The sequence below is a fragment of the Manduca sexta genome, chromosome 9, assembly GCF_014839805.1.
Source record: "Manduca sexta isolate Smith_Timp_Sample1 chromosome 9, JHU_Msex_v1.0, whole genome shotgun sequence".
Lineage (NCBI taxonomy): Eukaryota > Metazoa > Arthropoda > Insecta > Lepidoptera > Sphingidae > Manduca > Manduca sexta.
In genome coordinates, this window is record NC_051123.1 from 9,221,001 (window position 1) to 9,241,110 (window position 20,110).

Below are 20,110 nucleotides of genomic sequence, written 5' to 3' on the forward strand. Positions count from 1 at the left end.
TTTGGTATTGAGATCTCTTTATTAATCATAGACTAACTTCGATAAACTATTTTACGAACAACACTAATGCAATAACAAATTTAGAACTACGGAATAAGTTGTCATGAAAAATGGTTTATCTATTTTTTTTTGTAGTTATCTGTAAAGAATATGTGGGTGTGTAAAGTATATTTTATCTCTACTTTCCTCTACCTTGGAACTACTCAACTACTTTATATGTTTTAACTGCAATAAACTACAGTGTATTTAAATGTAAATAATATATACACTATGCTACTTCATAAAATGCTAATAACAAGTGGCTTTTATGATTAGCTGTGACTATCAGACAGAAAATAAATGCAATGAGGAATTTGTGAAAAAAAAATGTAACAGCAATGGACTGAAAAATTTGCTTATAACCACCACTGTGGGTAGCTACATTAAAAAATCTAGAAAAATCTAGGACTAAATCAAATAAAACTTGTTTATATGATATCTGGCAAAATCAGCGTGATATAATGACAATTTACATGAAATGCTGATCTTGAATATATTTAAACTGTATAAATACTTGGTAACTTGGCAGATACAGGATTATTTTGATTATGTGTTCTGGATGCATGCCAATCACATTTAGTTTTTACCAGAGTATAAATATGCTTGATAGCAAATAACTATTGATCTAATTTTCATCAGGTAAGCTGTCTTTTAAATCTTTCATGACGCCATCAATATCGATTCTTTTTTTTTGACCTCCATGTTTTGAAATGGGATGCCCAAATAATGGATTTTTTTTGTGCAACTCATGGATTTTTTTTTCTGGACCCTTATCAATTTCCATAGACAAATCCACAAATTCATCCTTGGACTTATTCTTTGGTTTATTGGTCTTCTTTTTATTTTTTGGTCTGCAATCAAATCTGAAATCTTTGGGCAATTTATGGACAAGGACACCATGCTCTAATCTGTCTGTGGGGGTCGAAAACTTTTCAGTGCATTCTTCTACGAAACAGCAATACTGAAAAAAAAGAAAAATAATATAAGTCAAATAAAAAAAAAATTATCAAATGTCCCATTATTTTTTTAACTGCATGAAAGCCTTAATGTCGGGTTTGTTGGTCTGTTCTTGACAGCGAATTCAGAAAAGAAAAACAACATGTGAATAAGAGGCCCTTTTCAAGTTCAACAAAGGTAATTGTACTATTCAATTATTTTTCTGTTTGTTAAATATTACGCAATTTTTGAGCAACATAGGCGTTTAAAAATATATGTGAATTAAATTATTAGTAACTATAAAAATCTTTAAGAATACCCTTAAGCATTACTTAAATTATTGCTGTTTCATTAGGAAAAATCGAGCTGTGTCTGCATTTACTTCTAACGATCCAGAAATCTTCAAAACCCTCGCAGTTACAATTTATCAGCAAAGGCAAATTTTTTAACCATTAGATAAAAGTAATCCATTGAAAAATCATAACCAAACTGAATGTAAAAACGAGATAATTAGATAATTTAACTATAATTTTATTCTCGCAAATGTAATTATTTTCAATTTTTCAGCTGTATTTAATCCTAAAAATATCTTTTATCTAACAATTGCAACATCATGATTTTGTCACCCGCATTGCTCTGGAGGGAAGTGGACAATTAATATTCCCAACTCCTCCCTATCTTTCTATTTGATTAATTTCGTTGCGGGATAATGACATATTAGTTTTCCCTGAGACTCCTCGAGCTTCACTGCTCGGTGTCACAAAATGCGTGCTATTGCTGATCTTGGCTTACAGGAGTTGTAGTGGTGGTTGTGAGGGCGGGAAAGTCTCTAAAAAATTGGAAAATCAACTTTAGTGTTAGTTGTTGTATAAACTTACTGAAGGTTTCCTCTCTGCCATAGCAGAGAAGAATGAATCATGGTTTTCTCTAATATGTAGATCCAGCAAATACGGGTTTGGCAGCACTTTCTTGCATTGACCACATGCATATCTGTGATTGTCATTGTGTTCTATAAATACCGCTTCATCCGTAAATCTGCAATAAAGATGTATTTCACGACCAGACCAACCGGATAAATAGATCAAAATATAAGTCGATCAAATAATTTCATTGTGAGGCCACATTGCCTTGCCATTGATAAAAAAAAAATACAAAACTATTCTCTACTCTATGTTCGTTGTGTTAATGTTAACTGACAGATTTCAATACACGATCCTAATCTTAATCTTCAGTCCGATTATAAGGATAAAACAATAAAAACGTTTCATTCGTAAACATGTCAATTAAATTTCATTCTGATTGGTCAATATTTGTGATCGATCGACTAAAATATTGGGGATTGTATTTATATTTAATTAAATCGACGGATAAAACCTACTTGTTTGAAATCTGAACACTGTGTAAGAGTATCTAAATATTTCTTTTTACGTCAAATAAATTCGAAAATCATATTATACTTACTAAATATTAAGTTTAATAGTTATTAAAATGTTTATTGGATCCTAACGAAGCTGGTAGGAGCGGCATTTCTTAGGATATGTTTAAGCAACATGAAGGCATCACGCCGTCCTCTAGCTTCTTTAAATCTCCAATTATTTGACGTAAGAAAGCAAAAACAGTTAATGCAATGCACTGATTGATAACGTTTGTAAGAATTAATTTAAATTACTTAGGTTCGATTTTTGAGTCACATACAAGTGATCTAATGAATACATTATAACTGAAATATGTCAAACAACCATATTTATGAACTTTACAAATGCAATTGTAAATTTATTTGTGTTATGAATAACTTTTGATGATTTAAAAATTGACCCTAAAATTATACAATAGCAGTTCTTACGCTTCGTCGTCATGGATTCCAAGTCGCGGCGGAGGTTTATCAATAGCGGCATACAAACTTTTTGGATCAATTCCCTTCTCCGATAAGGAGGTTAACAGCTCTACAAGTTCTGCGAGAGCTTTCATACTGAAAAACAACCACCATATTAAATATGAATATAAAAAAAAATAATCAATTTTGAAAATAGAATTACTGGAATATTTAACCCGGGTCCTCGTTTTTTTTTAATAAAGTGCACAAATACCTGCTACAGAACATAAAGAAAATATTCTAATCTAGATTATAATGTGGATATACGTTACATAAATATTTAATTTGTTATTAGTTACATTGTAATGGGCAAGATAAGTATGTAATACTATTGTAAATTATTTTAAAGCATGTGTAACTTCGCAACGTTTCTATTTCTACTGTTGTCATTAAAAAACCATAAGCAGGTACATAATAATTAAATTTAAACCAAATTTTGATCATACATTTACATAGAATTCGCTCTCAGTACTCAGGTACATAACTTCGTTAAATTACTCGGTTAATGATAACTACGGTTAATTTCAATTGTTATTAATTTCCGGTTTTCCACCTAAAGGTTGCCTATCATATTGGCTGCCTATCTAATTATGCTGTAATATTGATTTAAGTACTTAATTGCAAATAACTGACTATTATAGTTTTAATAATTTTGAACAAAGATTAACTATGGTGCTCGTTTATCAGTTTCCGATGAAGCGATTCTACAATAAGTTCAGACAATAATTTTAACGTACGCATGCGCGGTACGGCAACGCTCTGAGGTCCTAGGTTCGAATCCCGGGTCAGGCAAAGTTTTGTTTTGTTTTTTTGCTCAGTATCAGTCCATTGTTTAGAATTTGTACCCGATATTTCGTTAGGCTCGTCCCCTATCACATCATGGGACGGAACACACATGGCTAAAAATGGGTGCACGCGGTGGTTGCGCCGTGGATTCGTGTTTCAAGCTTAATTAAATTCATTATTTCACATCAGGTCTATTGTATTACCTTCTTGTATTTGGATATGACATATCTACATCTATTTGAATTTATGTAATTACTTTTATAATATTTCTCTTATAACCAAACGTATAGAATTACGGTGCCTGCATTCAAATGAATATTTATTAACACAAGCACATAACGTTTTGGGTTGTTATAATGTCCTCCTTTTCTTCGAAGAACCCTTTTGTCCACTCCACTTTGGGCTCGGCCACAATGGCCGAACACACTATTATAGGATGTTGCAGTGAGGCTTAGGACTTACGAACGGTCGCCACCGATGACACCCCAGAGGTTCCAGCCTCAAGAAAATCGTTAGACCGTATAAAAAATACAAAAAAAACCCCCAACCTGCGATTCTGGTTAATTAAATATTTTATTGCTAATATATGCACAACTACCAACTACGTAGCTTTTTAAGATACCATAACACTATCTTGCCATTTTTCTTGTGTAGAATCCAGTGTCCTTGCTAATGAGGTACTGGTAACTCAAGGTTTATCAACTACAGCGAACCGGGAGGGGAAATGTTAGAACACAGCGGGAAGGCATCTCTATATTTAGATCGCGGTAAACAATTTGATGAACAATCAACAGTATTGATGCTAGCTGAGGTAGAGGAGGTCTTAACTTGTATAGAATCCTATATAACTGGTGGTAAGTCTTACTTGGTATCATGTTTGGAAACTTCAGGAACGGATGCCACGGGTGGCATGGCCATGGTCACGAGGAGTTCTTTAAGCTTCGCACTTAGTCCTTCTCTTAACTCTTGTAATATCTGTAACAGAACATTTCATACAACTGTTTTTGTATACGAATATTAATTCACAAAATTTAAACCTTATAACGAGCATAGAAATAAGTGAGTAAATTATATTATTATTATCATTTTACTGTTTATATTTCCACATTGACCTATGTTAGTAAAGGAAGTGAAATACAAACTGCATCGTCTAGGATAGAGATGGCGAATAAGGCTCGACCGAGATCTCGGTCTCGGTCTCGGTCTCGGCATTCTCGGCTATAAATCCAGCCGAGAATTTTGTCTCGGTTCTCGGCTAAAAACCGCCGAGATTCTCGGCAATTACCGAGAAACTTTGTACGGAACAGAATGAGATTCAAATCAGCGCGCAGCCATATTCGTCGCTCGGTGTGAGTGAGTGAGTAGGCAGTCTGCGTTGTGATTGGTTGGAGTCCAGTTGGTGAACTGCGGCCGCCTTCGCGCCGTTCGTTCACGGTTTATTTAGCCATTGTTGATTGTTGTTAAATTGAAATTAGTAAAAATATTCTAGTTAATAAAAGTAAGTAACAAACCCACATTAGGCCAGCTTGGTGAATGCCTAAACCCTCTCAGTAGTAAAGGAGAGATGTTCCCAGCAGTGAGATCCAATATTTAATACATCGTATAAATTGCATAAATGTAAGTACTTTTTAACCGAGTTCAAAAAAAGGAGGAGGTTATCAATTCGACGGGAATGATTTTTTTCTTTTGTATGTTTGTTACCTCAGAACTCGCTCATTTATGAACCGATTTGGAAATTTCTTTTTTTATTCGAAAGAATTTCTCTCCAGATTGGTCCCATAATTTTTTTTTCAACATCGCTTCAGTAGTTTGTTTTAAAAAAAACTAGAATAATTATGTTGTCCTAGAAAACGAAATCGCGAATTTTGCTTTCCTATGACGTTTTTAGTTATGTTTTTGCATTGAATTTGGTTGAGTGTACTTCTCATATACTTATACATATAGCATAACATCTTTTCCGAGTGTCAGGGGTAGGCAGAGGCGTAACATTTCAGCGCGATAGTCGTACTGTGTGTGAAACATATCAGTTGTGTTTTTGGGTTGGGTTTAGTTGACTCTACTTCTTACATGCATATATATAGCATCACACCTTTTCCCCTTTTCAGGGGTACTCAGAGGTGTAACTCTTGAGCGCAATAGTCGTATCGTGAGTGAAACACGCCATCGAGGAGGTGAATCATCATCGAACAAAAAATTAAACCGCCTTCAAAAACCACTCAAAACCAAAAAAATATTTCACGTTACAGGTATATATTGGATACCAATTTTGGAGCCGGTGCCTAATTAAAATTGCTAGTTAAGCTATATTTGTTGCATAGTCCATCTATGAGCTAAATTTCCTATATACCTCATATACCTGTTATGTGAAATTATTTTTTGGTTTTGAAGGCGGTTTAATTTTTTGTTAAAATTATTTTATAAGTATTGTTTTGCTGAGTTATTACTTGTACGATAAAAGGAGACACTCTTTGAAGGGTGAAAATACCGAAAAAAATTTATACTATATTATGTTATTTGACTTTGATTGTTAAGCGGTTTTTTATAAACAGTGCCTACTGTAGTATACAGTTAACAATTTTTTTATAGTTTATTCATGATTTGTCTATTCTCGGTCTCGGCCGAGATTTTATTTCATTCTCGGTCTCGGTCTCGGTCTCGGCCGAGAATGAAAAACCCGTCTCGGTCGAGCCTTAATGGCGAACCAGTGGCACGCGCGCCAGTGACGAAATAATTCGGGCACGCGAGTAATATGCTAAACATTGTATATGTATCTTCTTTGGGCTACACTTCGCTTAAGCACCAGGTGCAGTGATGCCTCTTTACCGGGAGCCGATAAAAAAACTTTGTTGGGACAAAAAAAAATCGCTAAAGACGCAGTCGGATAGATAAACCCGGTCCTAGGTAGCACGTTACGGGTCCTTTTTTAATAAAATAATGGCACGTTAACCATTCAAGGTTCGCCGTCTCTGGTCTAGGACATAATTTAGGTCATGAGCACATATTTAGAACCTAGATTATCCTTATGACCTAACCTGCAGGATCCAGAGAAATAACGAGTTATTATTGATCATATAGAAGTCAGGGAAAATACCGAACCGCAGAAATTGGTTACGTGTCTGATTTAATGGTTTCAACTAATCCTCACTTTTCCCCTTTGAGGCTCCACGTCATCCGCAATGACTAAACAAAATTTTGATTAGCGTCTGTAGTTTTACAGGCTTATCATCTCCATCGGCGTTTAGCCACGCTTCTCTACTAACCAAGGTTGTCGACAATGAATAATGATACGAATGAAAAACATTATACTTTGTACAATACCGTCGTAGCTGAAGTAAATTTATAGGCATGGGATCGTGAATCTTGGAATATCGAAATCCCGGCCAATTTGCAGATAATTTTATATCAAACAAGAGGTCTACAGTATTGAAAGAATCTTCGGGAAATAAAAATTAAAGGCATTTTAAACAAAATGCTCTTATCCCTAGAACTTCAGGGGATATAAAAGAAAAGGATTAAAGCGAGAAGCGCTTTTATCCCTTGACATTTTTGGATGTCATCCTGTTATACCAACTGATTTCAGTTGTGTTGGCAAGCGTAAATAATGGAAACGTAATGAATGGCATTATAAAGGTTTGATAATAAAAATGATATTGCTATATTAAATAAGTACATATGATTTTTTGCTGTGTAACGATTATTGTACGATTCTAAATACAAAAAATTTGTAACTAACTTAATAATTTTACTAGAAGTACAATAGTTTCTGGTTAAAATTAATTGGCTGTATAAAAGCGTGGAACGCACATGGAAGTATTTCTTCGTTCCCAAGCCGGGCAACTGCCCAAATTGATATTCAAACCTATTTTTTTTCTTAGTATCTATCCGGAGTCTGGAATTTGGGTGCGACATGGCGATAGCCCCCTATCACATCATGAGATGGAACATACTTTTCGAAAAGCGGATACCCTAGTTGCACATCTGCCTACCTTTTCGAGGATAAAGACGTGATGTGTGCGTATTACATCAGCTGATTTCAGACTGACGTTTTTTATTTTAATTTTAGTTTATTGACTGGAAAGTTATAATATGATTAATTTGTAGATTATAATTTGATTCTCATTGTTTTAACAAAAGAAAAAAAATAATATGGGGTACCTTAATTTCGGGGTTATCCCCGAAACCCCGGGATCACAAAGGATTGAAATAAATTTTCTACCTACATTCCTCAAGGATATTATTAAGATAATTTTTCAGTTGTGTAAGTAGTGTTAGATACACGAGCGGCGGACTACCTTTCGGCACATTAGGGGACAAGGGAAGCAAAAATATTTTTTAAATAGACACTTACGTATTAAAATAAAAGTAATTAACGGTTTTCCCGGTTTTTATGTTTAATTTAAATTCTCTCAAGTCCGAAACCTTTGCAGCCTTTATGGTCTCGGAGTGGATGAGCTGTTGGTCGTCCAAAACCAAGAAGTTCCAGTAGTTCAATAAAAATAATTAATACCACAATATGTAAGTATTATTGGCAGAGCTTGCTATAACCCTATATCGAAATTTTTCGGGGGTCCTCCGCCCTTTAGGGCAAAGTAACCTTTTTGGTACCTGGTGAAGATTAGTGTTTGGGTTAAGAGGGACCGTATACCATTGAAACGGCTGGTACAGCGGTACTTTACGTAATAGGTAAGTATACAAAATCCAAGAAGAAAAGCAGCTATCCCCTCTCAACACCTGCCCCATGTGCGTAAACTCATATCCAGAAATTACCTTCTACATACCGTCAACTTCGCGTGTATATTACCATTTCCTAAATTATATAGATTTATACTTACAATCCTAGATACGTAGGTATAGCAAAAATAAAAACTGTAAACACCTACAGGAAACAAGGTAAGTGGGTAGTGGGTACCTATATAAAAATGTTGTTAGTTAGATCTTGATTAATAGAATGCCCAATAGGGGAACACACACAACTATACACCTATTTTGGCACCCCATTCAGCAGATTCACTGCGTTGAGATTATGTATTCATTCAATTCTCGACAGTACTCAGACTTGACCTCGATTTGCTGATTGTCGTTCATACAGCTGATAAAATATAACCACTCATGCAAGTCATCATCGCGAGCCGCGGAACAGTTCGGCTGCCGACACGGTCCAATAAATGCCGCTTAGTTGTTACTAAGATAATAACCTCAACTTCCTTAGCATCATTCAACTCATTATTTATATTACACTCGCGTAATACACACGTGAGTGAATAATCATTGTTATGAGTGACGTCTTTGATTAATAAAATAGGAACTGATATTGCGACGTGTTTTTATTGATCGTGTTTAGTGCTCTAGTTACCGCATTTAGTGGTGTATTAACGGTATTCATAATATTATAAACAAGGAAAACAGTAAAAATGTCCGTAAGGCAAAGAAAGGTGAGTACATGTAGATTCATATTTTTGTATTGCGCAAAATGATGTAATACCTATTATAGCGGTTGAATAATATTTAACAGTTATAAAAAAAGTAAATACAGACTAACTTACAACTTTAGTAGCTTCCTGTGTCCTTGAACAAATTACCAATAAGTACTATAGTTTGGTTATTTTATCCTAAATACTGAATAGTAAATACGATCAAAGTACCTAATGGGTTACTGTCTGGGAAGGGCTAGTTATTGATTTAGATATATTTATTTAAATTTTCGCCAGGTGTTGATTACAGTTTGTACATATTCTGCTAGTGTGAAGTGTCAAATTTATGATAATAGATAATAACAGAGAACTGATTTTATCCCGCTAGAGACGCTACAGTAATCTAAAAAAAACTAAAAATGAAAAATTAGGTAAAATGTATATTTTTTATAAATTTAGGTGTAACAAAAACGAGATTCTATTTATTTCCTAAAAATAAAGTAAATGAGTTTCGATACTAACATATTGTAGTTATATAAGAAAAATACGTTTTAACGCTTGAAGTATTTCAATGTATGAGTGAATGGACACAGACGTATATGAAGGATTTTTTACATATATCGAAGTTGTTTAGAAAAAAGATGCAGTGTTGTATTTTTTATTACGATATTTATATTGAATAGTTATGTCATATCGAATGACCAATTAGTCGATTCTCAAAGTTGCCTTAGACAAAAATTATCTATTGTTTATGACATTGACATTTCCTGTCATTATGTTATGAAGTTTTATTACAGTGGTTCGCCTGGTTGGTTGTTTAATTTTTGTATTAATTTATTTAAAATGCGCTACGTTTACAGTATTCGAAATAAAATCAGTATTATATCATAATACGTTAGTTGTGATGTTTAAATTTATTAACAATGGGAAAGTTCAGCACGTACAGATATTTAGAGGTATGATTTTATATTGAATGTTTAGTTTTCTTTTTATAAATAGCATCTTGAAATCGTATATGTAATATTGTCGTAAATATAAAAAAACCGCAAGAACCTTCGCTTATCTATAGTGTGATGGTGTATAGAATTTTCAATGCCTTAGGATTATTTTAATGCTAATTTTGCCGTGAAGTAATCGGAATAAACTCTATAGTGATATTATCCACGTAAATAAATCGTGTGAGAAATGCATGAATGGTGTTTTGTGTTCTTGATAATAGTAGCCGGTATTAAAAAGCAGAATATAAAAGACAAGTAACAAAATATTTTAATGGTTTGCCATAAGTTCTTTATTTTCTTTGAAGTACTATGACTGAATTTATTATATAGTAAAGAGAATTTTGTTTTTATAATTGATTATATACTCTTCTAATTAGTAAACTGATTCAATAACATTAACCATAAGTTTAATTACATAAAGATATGTAAATGTACCAGAAAATTTGCAACACAGGAATTTCTTGCTCATAATTTTTTGGTTAGAACTTCTTTCCGAACTGCTGGTAGAGCTAATATTGATGAAATCTAAATAATGTATAAAATTTTACAGGTTCAAATAAATTATTTAATTTAATTTAATTTTAAAAGAATATGCACCAGTATATTATAGCTTCCTCTGTTTATCTATCAGTGATTTCGCCAATATCAAGTAATAATAATAGCAAATATAAATAAAGTGTGACCAGTAAAAATTGTTTCAAAAACAAATTTGGTAATGGACTTGATTGATCACAAACTTACAGAGAGTTGACATCAAAATGGTCCCACTGTAACTGATATGTGTAATATAATTGTTTATCATAATATTATGAAAAAATAAATACCTGTCATCTACATATGAAGTATGAAACTAAAAGTTCAGGTTTGGATGTAACATATTACTTTTATCAATATTATGAAATGTAGATATCTGACATTCTCAGTAAAGGCCAGGTCGAAAGTACCCGGAACCGGAGGGAATGCATGAAAGGATTAATGAAGGTTGAGGAAGCTCGAGAAGTATGCCAGGACCATGCAAAGTGGCAATCTATAGTCTCTGCCTACCCCTATGGGATAAAGGTGTGATGATACTATGTATGTATGTATGAAATGTATGATGGTTGTTAGTGTGATTGGAAGTCATTCAGAAGGCTTAGATAACAACTAAGGCCTAGAATAATTTGTATTACTATTAGAAGTGGAAAAAAATACTTATTTTGTGTTAATTCTTAATCTATCCATTAAATATACAGTAATCAGCCACCCAATAACATTTCTTGGGTGTTTGTTAGATTTTGCATTTCAGTGATTTTGTTACAAAATCCCATTAGTCTGTAACTTGCAATATACACAAGTTAAAAAACAAACTATCATAATATATTCTTAGCTGTTCTTATATTTGGGTAAATATAATAAATAAATTTATAAGTATTCTATCCAAGTATACATGTTTGCCAAAGAGTTTTTATTATTTCTGCTGCTACAAAAAATGTTTATAATGTATAAGGTGAATTATAATTTTATTAGAATTGCTATCAATGTTTTTTGTGTACACAGCTGTTATTGACTGTTTATTATTTATTTATAATGGTTCACTGATATAGTATAAAAGCATAAAATCAAAGCATATATAGCATAACATTTACTAACAAGACATAAAGTTAAATGTATTTACTACACATTCTTATTTAGTAAAGAGTAGAAACTCTAACTGTTTTGAATTATAAATGACTTCACACTAGGAGTGAGGCATTTTATAGTAACAGTTAAATATAACAGATAAAAATACAAATGGTAACTGTTACAAAAAAAAAGAAAAAACAGTTCCAGTTCCACATAGCCTAAAGTTTCTTTACACACTGTCACAAGCTTCTATATTCTTGTTTATGATATTTTTATTGTTTAAGAGATCTGTTATTGATGACATCCTGTTACAGTGCGTTCCATTCTGTTGTGATGTTACTTTGTTACAAGCTTCTCTCTAGTCTTACAACATTCTTATTAGAAGGAAAGAGATAACACATGTTTAACAGCTTGTCAACTAATAAAGACACAAAATGGTAACAAATCTTAATGGTCACTGTATAGTATAAAGTAACAACCTGTTATTTTGTAACAGGGTTTTGGAACTATTTTTACTTCTCGTACATAATAAACGGTTAATTATTAAGGTATATTATCAACTAATATTTATATAAATGTACCTATATATTGGCATAATATAAAATTAAGAATACAATTATACAATTACCAAACTATAATTTATTATGAAGTCACCTCTAACAATTTAATTCTTTTATTTGCTTTAAATTTGAATCAATAAAATATCAATATGTTTATGTAACTAATTTGTGATGTTTTTGTTGCAGTTAAAAGATGATAACTCTTCATCTCATGTTAACATAAGGAGTAGGACTATAAAGCAACCGCGGAGGTTGAAGAAAGTATTTATTATTCTCATTGTCTTAGCACTAATTGTCACATATTTCTTAGGTGAGTAATTTTATAAATTATTTCCTCATTATCAATAATACGTTTCGTCATTAAGTGTTTTGACAAATCATTGTTGTATTTCTTACGAAATCTCTTATGGATCAGAGATTAAATATTGATTAGAATAACTGATTAAAAATGTTTATTGGTAAGGCTTTAGACATTGGACCAGTGGCGAAAGGTCCATTTAGACAGATGTCTGTCGACTTCTCTTTATGTAAAATCTTATTATCATTAGAATGATTTGCAGATCGCATTCATGCCTATTAGTACCTATATGTTGCGTCGGGTTTCCCTTTCGGAAAATTTTATATTTCGCCACTGGATAGGACTATCATGTTTTATCGTGGTATGTTTTATGACCTCATATAAAACCTAATTTTACAGAGATCAATTGAGGAAACTGACCCATATGTTTATTAGGGTATTACAAAAATTATTAACCAAAAATATATTTTGACAACAAAGCTTTATTATGTAAAATATTTTTGGTTTCTATTATTCTGTAGATACTTATTTGAAGATCTCTAATGTCTTTTTATTTGCGCGATTGAAAATAGAAGACGCTATAAATTTTATATAAATATAGCGTGCAGTAGGATCCAAAGGAGTGGTAAATTTAAAGACCATTTTCACTTTCAACTCTAAATTGAACTTGAATAGAGTTTATAATATTTCTTCTAGTTCAAACGATGGCACATACTTAACGCGCTTTGTCTATATTGTGTTAACTCAAAACGCGCCGTGGCATGTAATACCTTGTGCATTTAATTTTGAATTGCCTCAACCTGCACTTGGTACAGATAATAGAATTCCATACAATATGCTGTTAAAATAAGACTATAATACAATATATTTTCTACTTATTTCATAACAAGTGTAAACATGTCCCTATTTTACGCCGAACAATGAAACAAATTGAAAAACATTCCTCAAATTGAAATCGTAAAAGTTTAATTTGACAGTAATGAATTACGCTTGTGTACGTGCGCCAGCCAGTACTCAGTCGCGAACAATTGTTTGTAAACTTTGCCGGCAAGCTGTGTACACGGTACGCGGTGGTACAAAATATCTAGTGGGTGGCAGAATAAATATATTTTCACTAGGTAACACGTTTGAGAAGGCAAACATGTGTTTGTATAGTAAGAGTAAGACAGTAAAAAAATCCCCTATACTATACGGTTATCAAAACTGCGCTTCGATTAGAACGCCCGTAATTGCAAAGACGGATAGGCCCCTAATAGACGGAATAATGCCCCGTCAATCTTATGCAAGTATTTTTAGTGAGATAAGAAAATGGGTTTTGTAGTATTTAGATTGCTTGAGACTTGAGAGTTTGAATAAAAATTAAGACACTCAAGTATCGCAAGGGATTCGTTAATAAAATATGTTTTGGTTCAAACTCATATATGAATAGTATATAACCGCAAATATAAATTATGTGACGCCGCGTTTCTCTTAATGTTATCTGATTTAGACACAAAAAACTCAGTAATTGTAATGGTTTGTTATTTCCCAGCCAATTTATCAGATGCGCCACAACCGCGAATCTAATTATTAAACACAAACACGACAAATCACGCGCTTTGCACTTTTCAGGGGTAGACAGTGTAAAACACATTTAGTCAGTTATTTTGCTGCCTACTAGTTGTCCCGCGGCTTCGCCCGCGTGGAAGGCAGTGTGTCACAAAGTTTTTCCCGCTAAAATCCCGAGATTTTTTACAACCACACGACCTCTTCAATAGTATTCGATATATTTCAGTCAATTTACATAAAACCGTAATGTACTATTAACCTAAACCTTCCTTAAAAATTGCACTATCTTTTAATGAGAATCGTACAAAAATCCGTTCAGTAGATTTTGAGAAAATTGACCACACACAGAAAGACAACTTTTGGGGGGCTTTGATTTTATAATACTTACAGATAGTTAGGGGACATCCATTAATCACGTGATGTTTTTTGTGACTTTTTAACCTCTTCCCCCCTCTGGTGACATGTGGTGAGGTTTTAGACTACTATAACTAAAATCACGTGTATTTTTTAGGACAAAGTATATTGAAATTTTTATATTAAACTAGCGACCCGCCCCGGCTTCGCACACCCCAATGCTGATATTAAATACACTACAGAAAAACTGTGTATATAAAAATATAGCGGCCCACTCTGGCTTCGCACGGGTATAACATAACAAAATAACAGTATTTCTTCACTATTTAATGGATGTTATTATACATATAAACCTTCCTCTTGAATCACTCTATCTATTAAAAAAAATTGCATCAAAATCCGTTGCGTAGTTTTAAAGATTTAAGCACACATAGGGACAGAGAAAGCGACTTTGTTTTATACTATGTAGTGATCCCGCGATCAACGAAAAATAAATACACGTGATATCTCATTAAAGACCCCCCCCCCCAACCCGTGATATTTCGTGTTTTATTTCCTCCCTTCTCCCATCTTTCGAGCTTCACGTGATTAATGGACGACCCCATAGATTTAATGTGGGCCTTATTGCCATTTACATACCGGTTACAATCTGAGTGTTAAAATTTATCTAGAAGTATAAAACCAAGGTTACCTATATATTTAACTTATTTAATTTGTTATCGATAAATTAATGATTTTTATAACGGCAAAAACGTTTCCCGTGTTATATTATCGCTTTGAGATATTAATCTATTGTTTGCGCGGCATCGTAAACATAATTAATTAATGTCTTGTACCGATTCTCAAACTGCAGTTTATCAATGATGTAAAAATCTAAATATCATAAGAAAATTAAAACAATTATAATTAATTTTGAAATAAAACATTTTTATGTTACTTTACTTTTAGCCTGATTTGTTTTAACACAGTATGGTTTATGTACAAGAACTCACAGCAATGATCGGTCCCTGATTATTTTTATGTTATTAAGTCTTGGTAATTTTCTTATATAATTACATATTTTTAAGACTACAAAATATGTTAACAAAGTTAGTTAAAAAAGTTACATATAATGTGTTAAATAAAAATAAAAATGAGAAAAGAAAACAATAAGTACAAACGGCGGTCTTATCCCACTAGGTGATATTGTCCAGACAACCATGGTATGAATATAAGAAAAATATAGAGAGAAGGCAGTGTAGTGAATAGTATAATAACTTGGATTAATAAAAATAATAACAATAAATAAAATTAAAATATGAAAACTATGTTGTCCCACCTGGACGCTTCGTGGATGCTTTTAAAATTACAAATAAAAATTGGGCCCAATGTTGAGAATACTTATGCTGTAATCGTGTACACATAACGACTTGAGTTTATGAGTACATTAATTGTATGCATAATTCAAGAAGACAGTGCTTATTTAACCACCACAGTTCCATTGTGCCCGAGTCTTTACACGAGTTGATAACAATTCGCCATTCGCTTTCGGTGTTGTCATAGCACAATGACTGTATGAAGTCCGTATAAATTTGAAAATAGAATTCTAACCTCAGAACAAGAACAAGCATAGAAGTAACACTATGACATTTGAGTGTACTCTGTCTTAGACAGCAAGAAATTTAATTGTGTTGCGATCCCTTCTGATATCTTATCGATATCGATAGATACTTTGTCTATCGGCTATGGTAAATTCACAGACCTGCTAAAATAAACACTTTTCGGTCAGTCAACTACAAACCGTTGCAAATTGCTATTTTAGATAAAGGCTAAAAAAAAGATATCAATATCCTGATTTGGTATTCAAGTACCAAAAGAAGTCAGGATATATAAAAGCACTCGTTAAGAAGCTGTTAAATTACAATAAACTATAGAACTACCGGCTTTCTCCGAGCTAAATTTTGTCCAATTTTCATTTGCTATTTACAGCAGTTTGATGCCTTCCGAAACGTCATTCAAACAAAAATGGTCAAGCATTTAGATTATTAAATTAAGAAAATGTTAGAAATTTCGGAAGGAATGGAAACCGCTGTAAGTAACAAACAAGAAATCGGCTGGAATTTCGTTTAGGAGAAAGCCAGTACGCCTTCTGTTCTTTTCTGACTTTCTTAGGGATTAAAAGATACCCAAGAGGTGTGATTTGACAGAAGCTACTAAAATGGGACAGTAAAATTAAAACACAGCGGTATCATTCATGTCACATATGTTTGATAACTTATTTCAATGTTAATAAAACTTTGTCGAAAAGCTTAGAGCAAACACGGTGCTGTTTTTTCCAATGCCAATTGGGACGAGCTATGGCAACGATCCATTTTTGCCTCATAGCATCATCTGTGGGGAATCTGCAATGAAACACATTGTATGAAACACACTATGAAAATCAGATACTTTCCTTAACCCCCAGCCTTCGCGCACGGTTTCCAAGTGGCTTTTACCACTACACCACCGTATATTTAAAGTAAAAGGCAATTTATGCAAAATAGTAAACTACAATATACTAACATCTATGTTATCGACAGAATATGCAGCACAACATTATTGAACACGACTACGTAAATTGGTAAAAATGAAAAATACTTAATAATTACTGTATCGAATGGCCAACAGCAGATTATAATATAACTACAGCATAATAAAGATTAATTAATAATACTTTTTGCACTCATGTACAGGGTTTAAGCAAATATATTAGGTTTTTTGTTTACTCACCGATGGAAGCTGATGATTTCAGTTTCATTTTCTTTACGAGAAGAATGAGATTTACACCCCACAATAACGCAGGCCATTGCTTGTTCGTAGGGCTATATTATACTTAAACAGCACTGAGTATTTATTAAAATTAACAACAAAAATATTACAAAACATGTAACCACTTTTGAAAAGCACGCGCTGAAGTATAACGTAACTAAATTGTGTGGGCGCGTTTGTGACATTGTTTTGAGGTTGGCAAGTTGGAACTTTTGACATTTTATTTGCTTTTTTAATTCGGCATCATAAAGAGGACCAAAGGTAACCATTTGATAATTTTAAAGTGTACGCAAGCCGACTTTAGCAACATAATATTTGTCTCGTTCTTTTCAACGGTTTTGGCCTATTCGAAAAAAAAGGATAAGTATATGAGGGTAATTTAGATTCCTTCTATGCTTGTTCTTGTTCTGAGATTCTAACGTTCCATTTCATTTTTTTAAATGTAACGTTTTTCAAGTGAAGTGATCGTGTATCGATATTGTTTCCAGACAGTTACGTATCGATTAATTTGTGCGCGAAGAAAAATGAATGTCACAACGCCTACGGTAATGCGTACATTACCTGTTCTAATAGCAGGTTTGTGTAATTAGATGTAGCCCTGTAGTTAATGTCGATAAAGTCGAAAATTAAATATGTATCCTTGGAAAATGATTAATATTGTACAAACATTGTTGAAACTGTTAATATTTAAATTACACTCTGGGAATAAAATTGTAGATACTTAACCCATGTTACGAAGTTATATTGAATTTGTATTATGTTTTCAAATCTTCTTATTGCAAGAAATAAGTTTATCTTTGAAAAATGAGTATTGAAATGGTTCAATAATTATACTGTAATTAATATTTCACTTGTATGTTTTATCGAAATAGGTATTACATATATTTTCATTGTGCAGAATTAAATACAGTATTAATTTAGAAGTGTAACACTTGAATATTTTAGTCAAAACTAGATTAGTAAAAGTATTTGGTATCGGGCAAACAGATTATAAATAAATAAAAATATATTTTTATACAATATGTAAGGTTACTCTAGGGAGCTGTTTAAGGAGGGTATTGAGTGTTCCACTCTAGTCCCAAATAAGTAAAAAGTATATTACCTTATTTTTACAGGATATGTAGCATCTAGGTAATTTTGCTTTCCTAAGCCAAGTTTGAAATACGGAGGGAAAACGCATAATACGTAAAGGTCATATTCATACGTAATAAACGATAAGATAGGTCAAACAAGTAGCTAGCACAAGGGTACCCATATTTTGGGAGCCTAATATTACGATTTTTTTAGTTTTAATCTTTTTTTTTATTAGTAAAGTGCAAGCATGAACTGCAATATTGTTTAAATAGGTGTTTCGATAAAAAAAAACTTAAGCGCTATTTTTTTCGATAAATTTTGACTAAGTTAAAAAAACATATAAAAAGATGCTCATTTTTATTATGTATGAAAATTTTTCGCAAAAAAATATCGCTTAAATCATTAACCTTTCAACCGTAGATATATATTATTGTAGATAATAAATTCTGTCGAATAAAAAACCGTGTTAGGACATGTTTAGATTACTAATGCGGTCTGCGGTTGACAGTGATATTCTAATGCATTAAACACATATTATTAGTTATTGCGTCACTAAAAAAAATATCCTCATTTAACAATTAATATTGGGACGTAAAAACTCTTATATACATAGTATCTCGTCTCTATCCCATAGGGGCAGGCAGACTATGAATTGCCACATTGCACGATTCTGGCATACTTCTCTCGTATCCTCCACCCTCGTCAATCTTTTAATGCATTCCCGCCGATTCAGGGTATTTTTGATCTGGCCTTTACTAAGAAACTCAGATATCTGATATGAAGGCTCTTCCATCCACATTCGCCTTATATATCCTCTTTGTCAGTTTTCTGTCATTCATCCTCTCCAAAAGTCCAAACCACCATACCTTTATAAAAACTCTTGATTATTAAAAATAAAAAAATAGACTACCATGTAGGTTTTATACTTCTCTCTTTACTATAAATATGTTTAATATGTCGGTATTATGTAAAACACACACACTCATGTCACAGACAGACATACTCGACAGAACTATATATAAAATTATGCAATGTGTCCATATCATTATGGCACAAGTTTGTTTACGAGTGCGAGTCTTTCTGTTTGTTCAGAGATAACGCAATCAAATGCTATTCTAATAAATGGTTTTCTCGATTCGGTCCAATGACGGAGTGAACGTGTCTTATTAAATTAATAATATTTTTTTCTAAATAAATATTCGTAAAAAACTTTGATTTGTTAAAAAACTGTTACGTGTTGCATTTATTTATATTACACAGTCTGTATAGGCTAATTTACTAAATAAAAGTGTCCATTACTGGATCCACGACTTTGAAAATGTTATTAAGTATGCAATTATTGGAACTATATGTGCGTTGGTTGTTCGGTATAGGGTTGTTTGCAGGCCAGTCGCAATGGCTGGACGGTATCGCGAAGAGCCTCGGGTACGAGAGCGTGTACCACTACGCAGTGATCATAGACGCCGGTTCGTCTGGGTCCAGAGTGCTCGCGTACAAATTCAGGGTGCCTTTTACTGGTGAGTGTATTTTTTTTTATCGAAATTGAACTTTATTATTGTGATTTTAATATACTTATTTGAATATGATGTGTTGGTGATTAATGTGACAAAAAAAATGAAATTAGCTCTTTTGGAAGTGTTTGACGATATCCTACCAGTGGGTAAGTGTGGTGCTTCTGTAACTTCGTATATAGCAGCATGTATGTACCACGTTCTGATCAGGTTGATTAGATTCTGTAAGGTTTAAGTTGAAGTTTAAGTCCTAAAATTTTTTATGGAAAGTCCACCCAAAAAATGATTGAAATTAAAGTGGAAAAACATCATTAATATTTTTCTTATCATACA

At 32.8% G+C, this 20,110-nt stretch overlaps 2 protein-coding genes across 6 annotated transcripts in view; one reads left to right on the plus strand and one right to left on the minus strand.

The window, feature by feature from the left end:
• Nucleotides 1-9,398, minus strand: LOC119188867 (protein lethal(2)k10201-like). Of its 2 annotated transcripts, none has more exons than XM_037436936.1 (5): nt 9,178-9,398; nt 4,500-4,609; nt 2,819-2,944; nt 1,854-2,010; nt 1-1,000 (listed from the first exon to the last, which is right to left on the minus strand). In XM_037436936.1, the coding sequence occupies exons 2-5, from the start codon at nt 4,550-4,552 to the stop codon at nt 665-667; spliced, it is 672 nt and encodes a 223-aa protein (XP_037292833.1). In that variant the 5' UTR covers nt 4,553-4,609; nt 9,178-9,398; the 3' UTR covers nt 1-664. The 2 variants fall into 2 exon arrangements, with proteins under 2 accessions (XP_037292833.1, XP_037292834.1); XM_037436937.1 differs by having other exon boundaries at nt 9,277-9,380.
• The window catches only part of LOC115452212 (nucleoside-diphosphatase uda-1), a 21,421-nt gene continuing 10,052 nt past the window's right edge, over nt 8,742-20,110 (plus strand). The window contains exons 1-3 of one of the 4 annotated variants that reach the window (XM_030180679.2): nt 8,742-9,066; nt 12,392-12,515; nt 19,640-19,783. In XM_030180679.2, the coding sequence (XP_030036539.1) occupies nt 9,046-9,066; nt 12,392-12,515; nt 19,640-19,783 (289 nt within the window). In that variant the 5' untranslated portion in view covers nt 8,742-9,045. Of the gene's footprint in view, nt 9,067-9,816; nt 10,002-12,391; nt 12,516-17,668; nt 17,769-19,639; nt 19,784-20,110 lie in introns of those variants that run through there. The other 3 variants (XM_030180678.2, XM_030180680.2, XM_037436935.1) reach the window with 3 other exon arrangements.

Coding starts and splice junctions, on each gene's coding strand:
- LOC119188867 (XM_037436936.1), bottom strand. CDS start 4,552: ATGGCCATGCCACCCGTGGCATCCGTTCCTGAAGTTTCCAAACATGAT. Junction 2,945..4,499: donor GTTTCCAAACATGATACCAA/GTAAGACTTACC, acceptor GTTGTTTTTCAG/TATGAAAGCTCTCGCAGAAC. Junction 1,001..1,853: donor TGGCAGAGAGGAAACCTTCA/GTAAGTTTATAC, acceptor CTTTTTTTTCAG/TATTGCTGTTTCGTAGAAGA.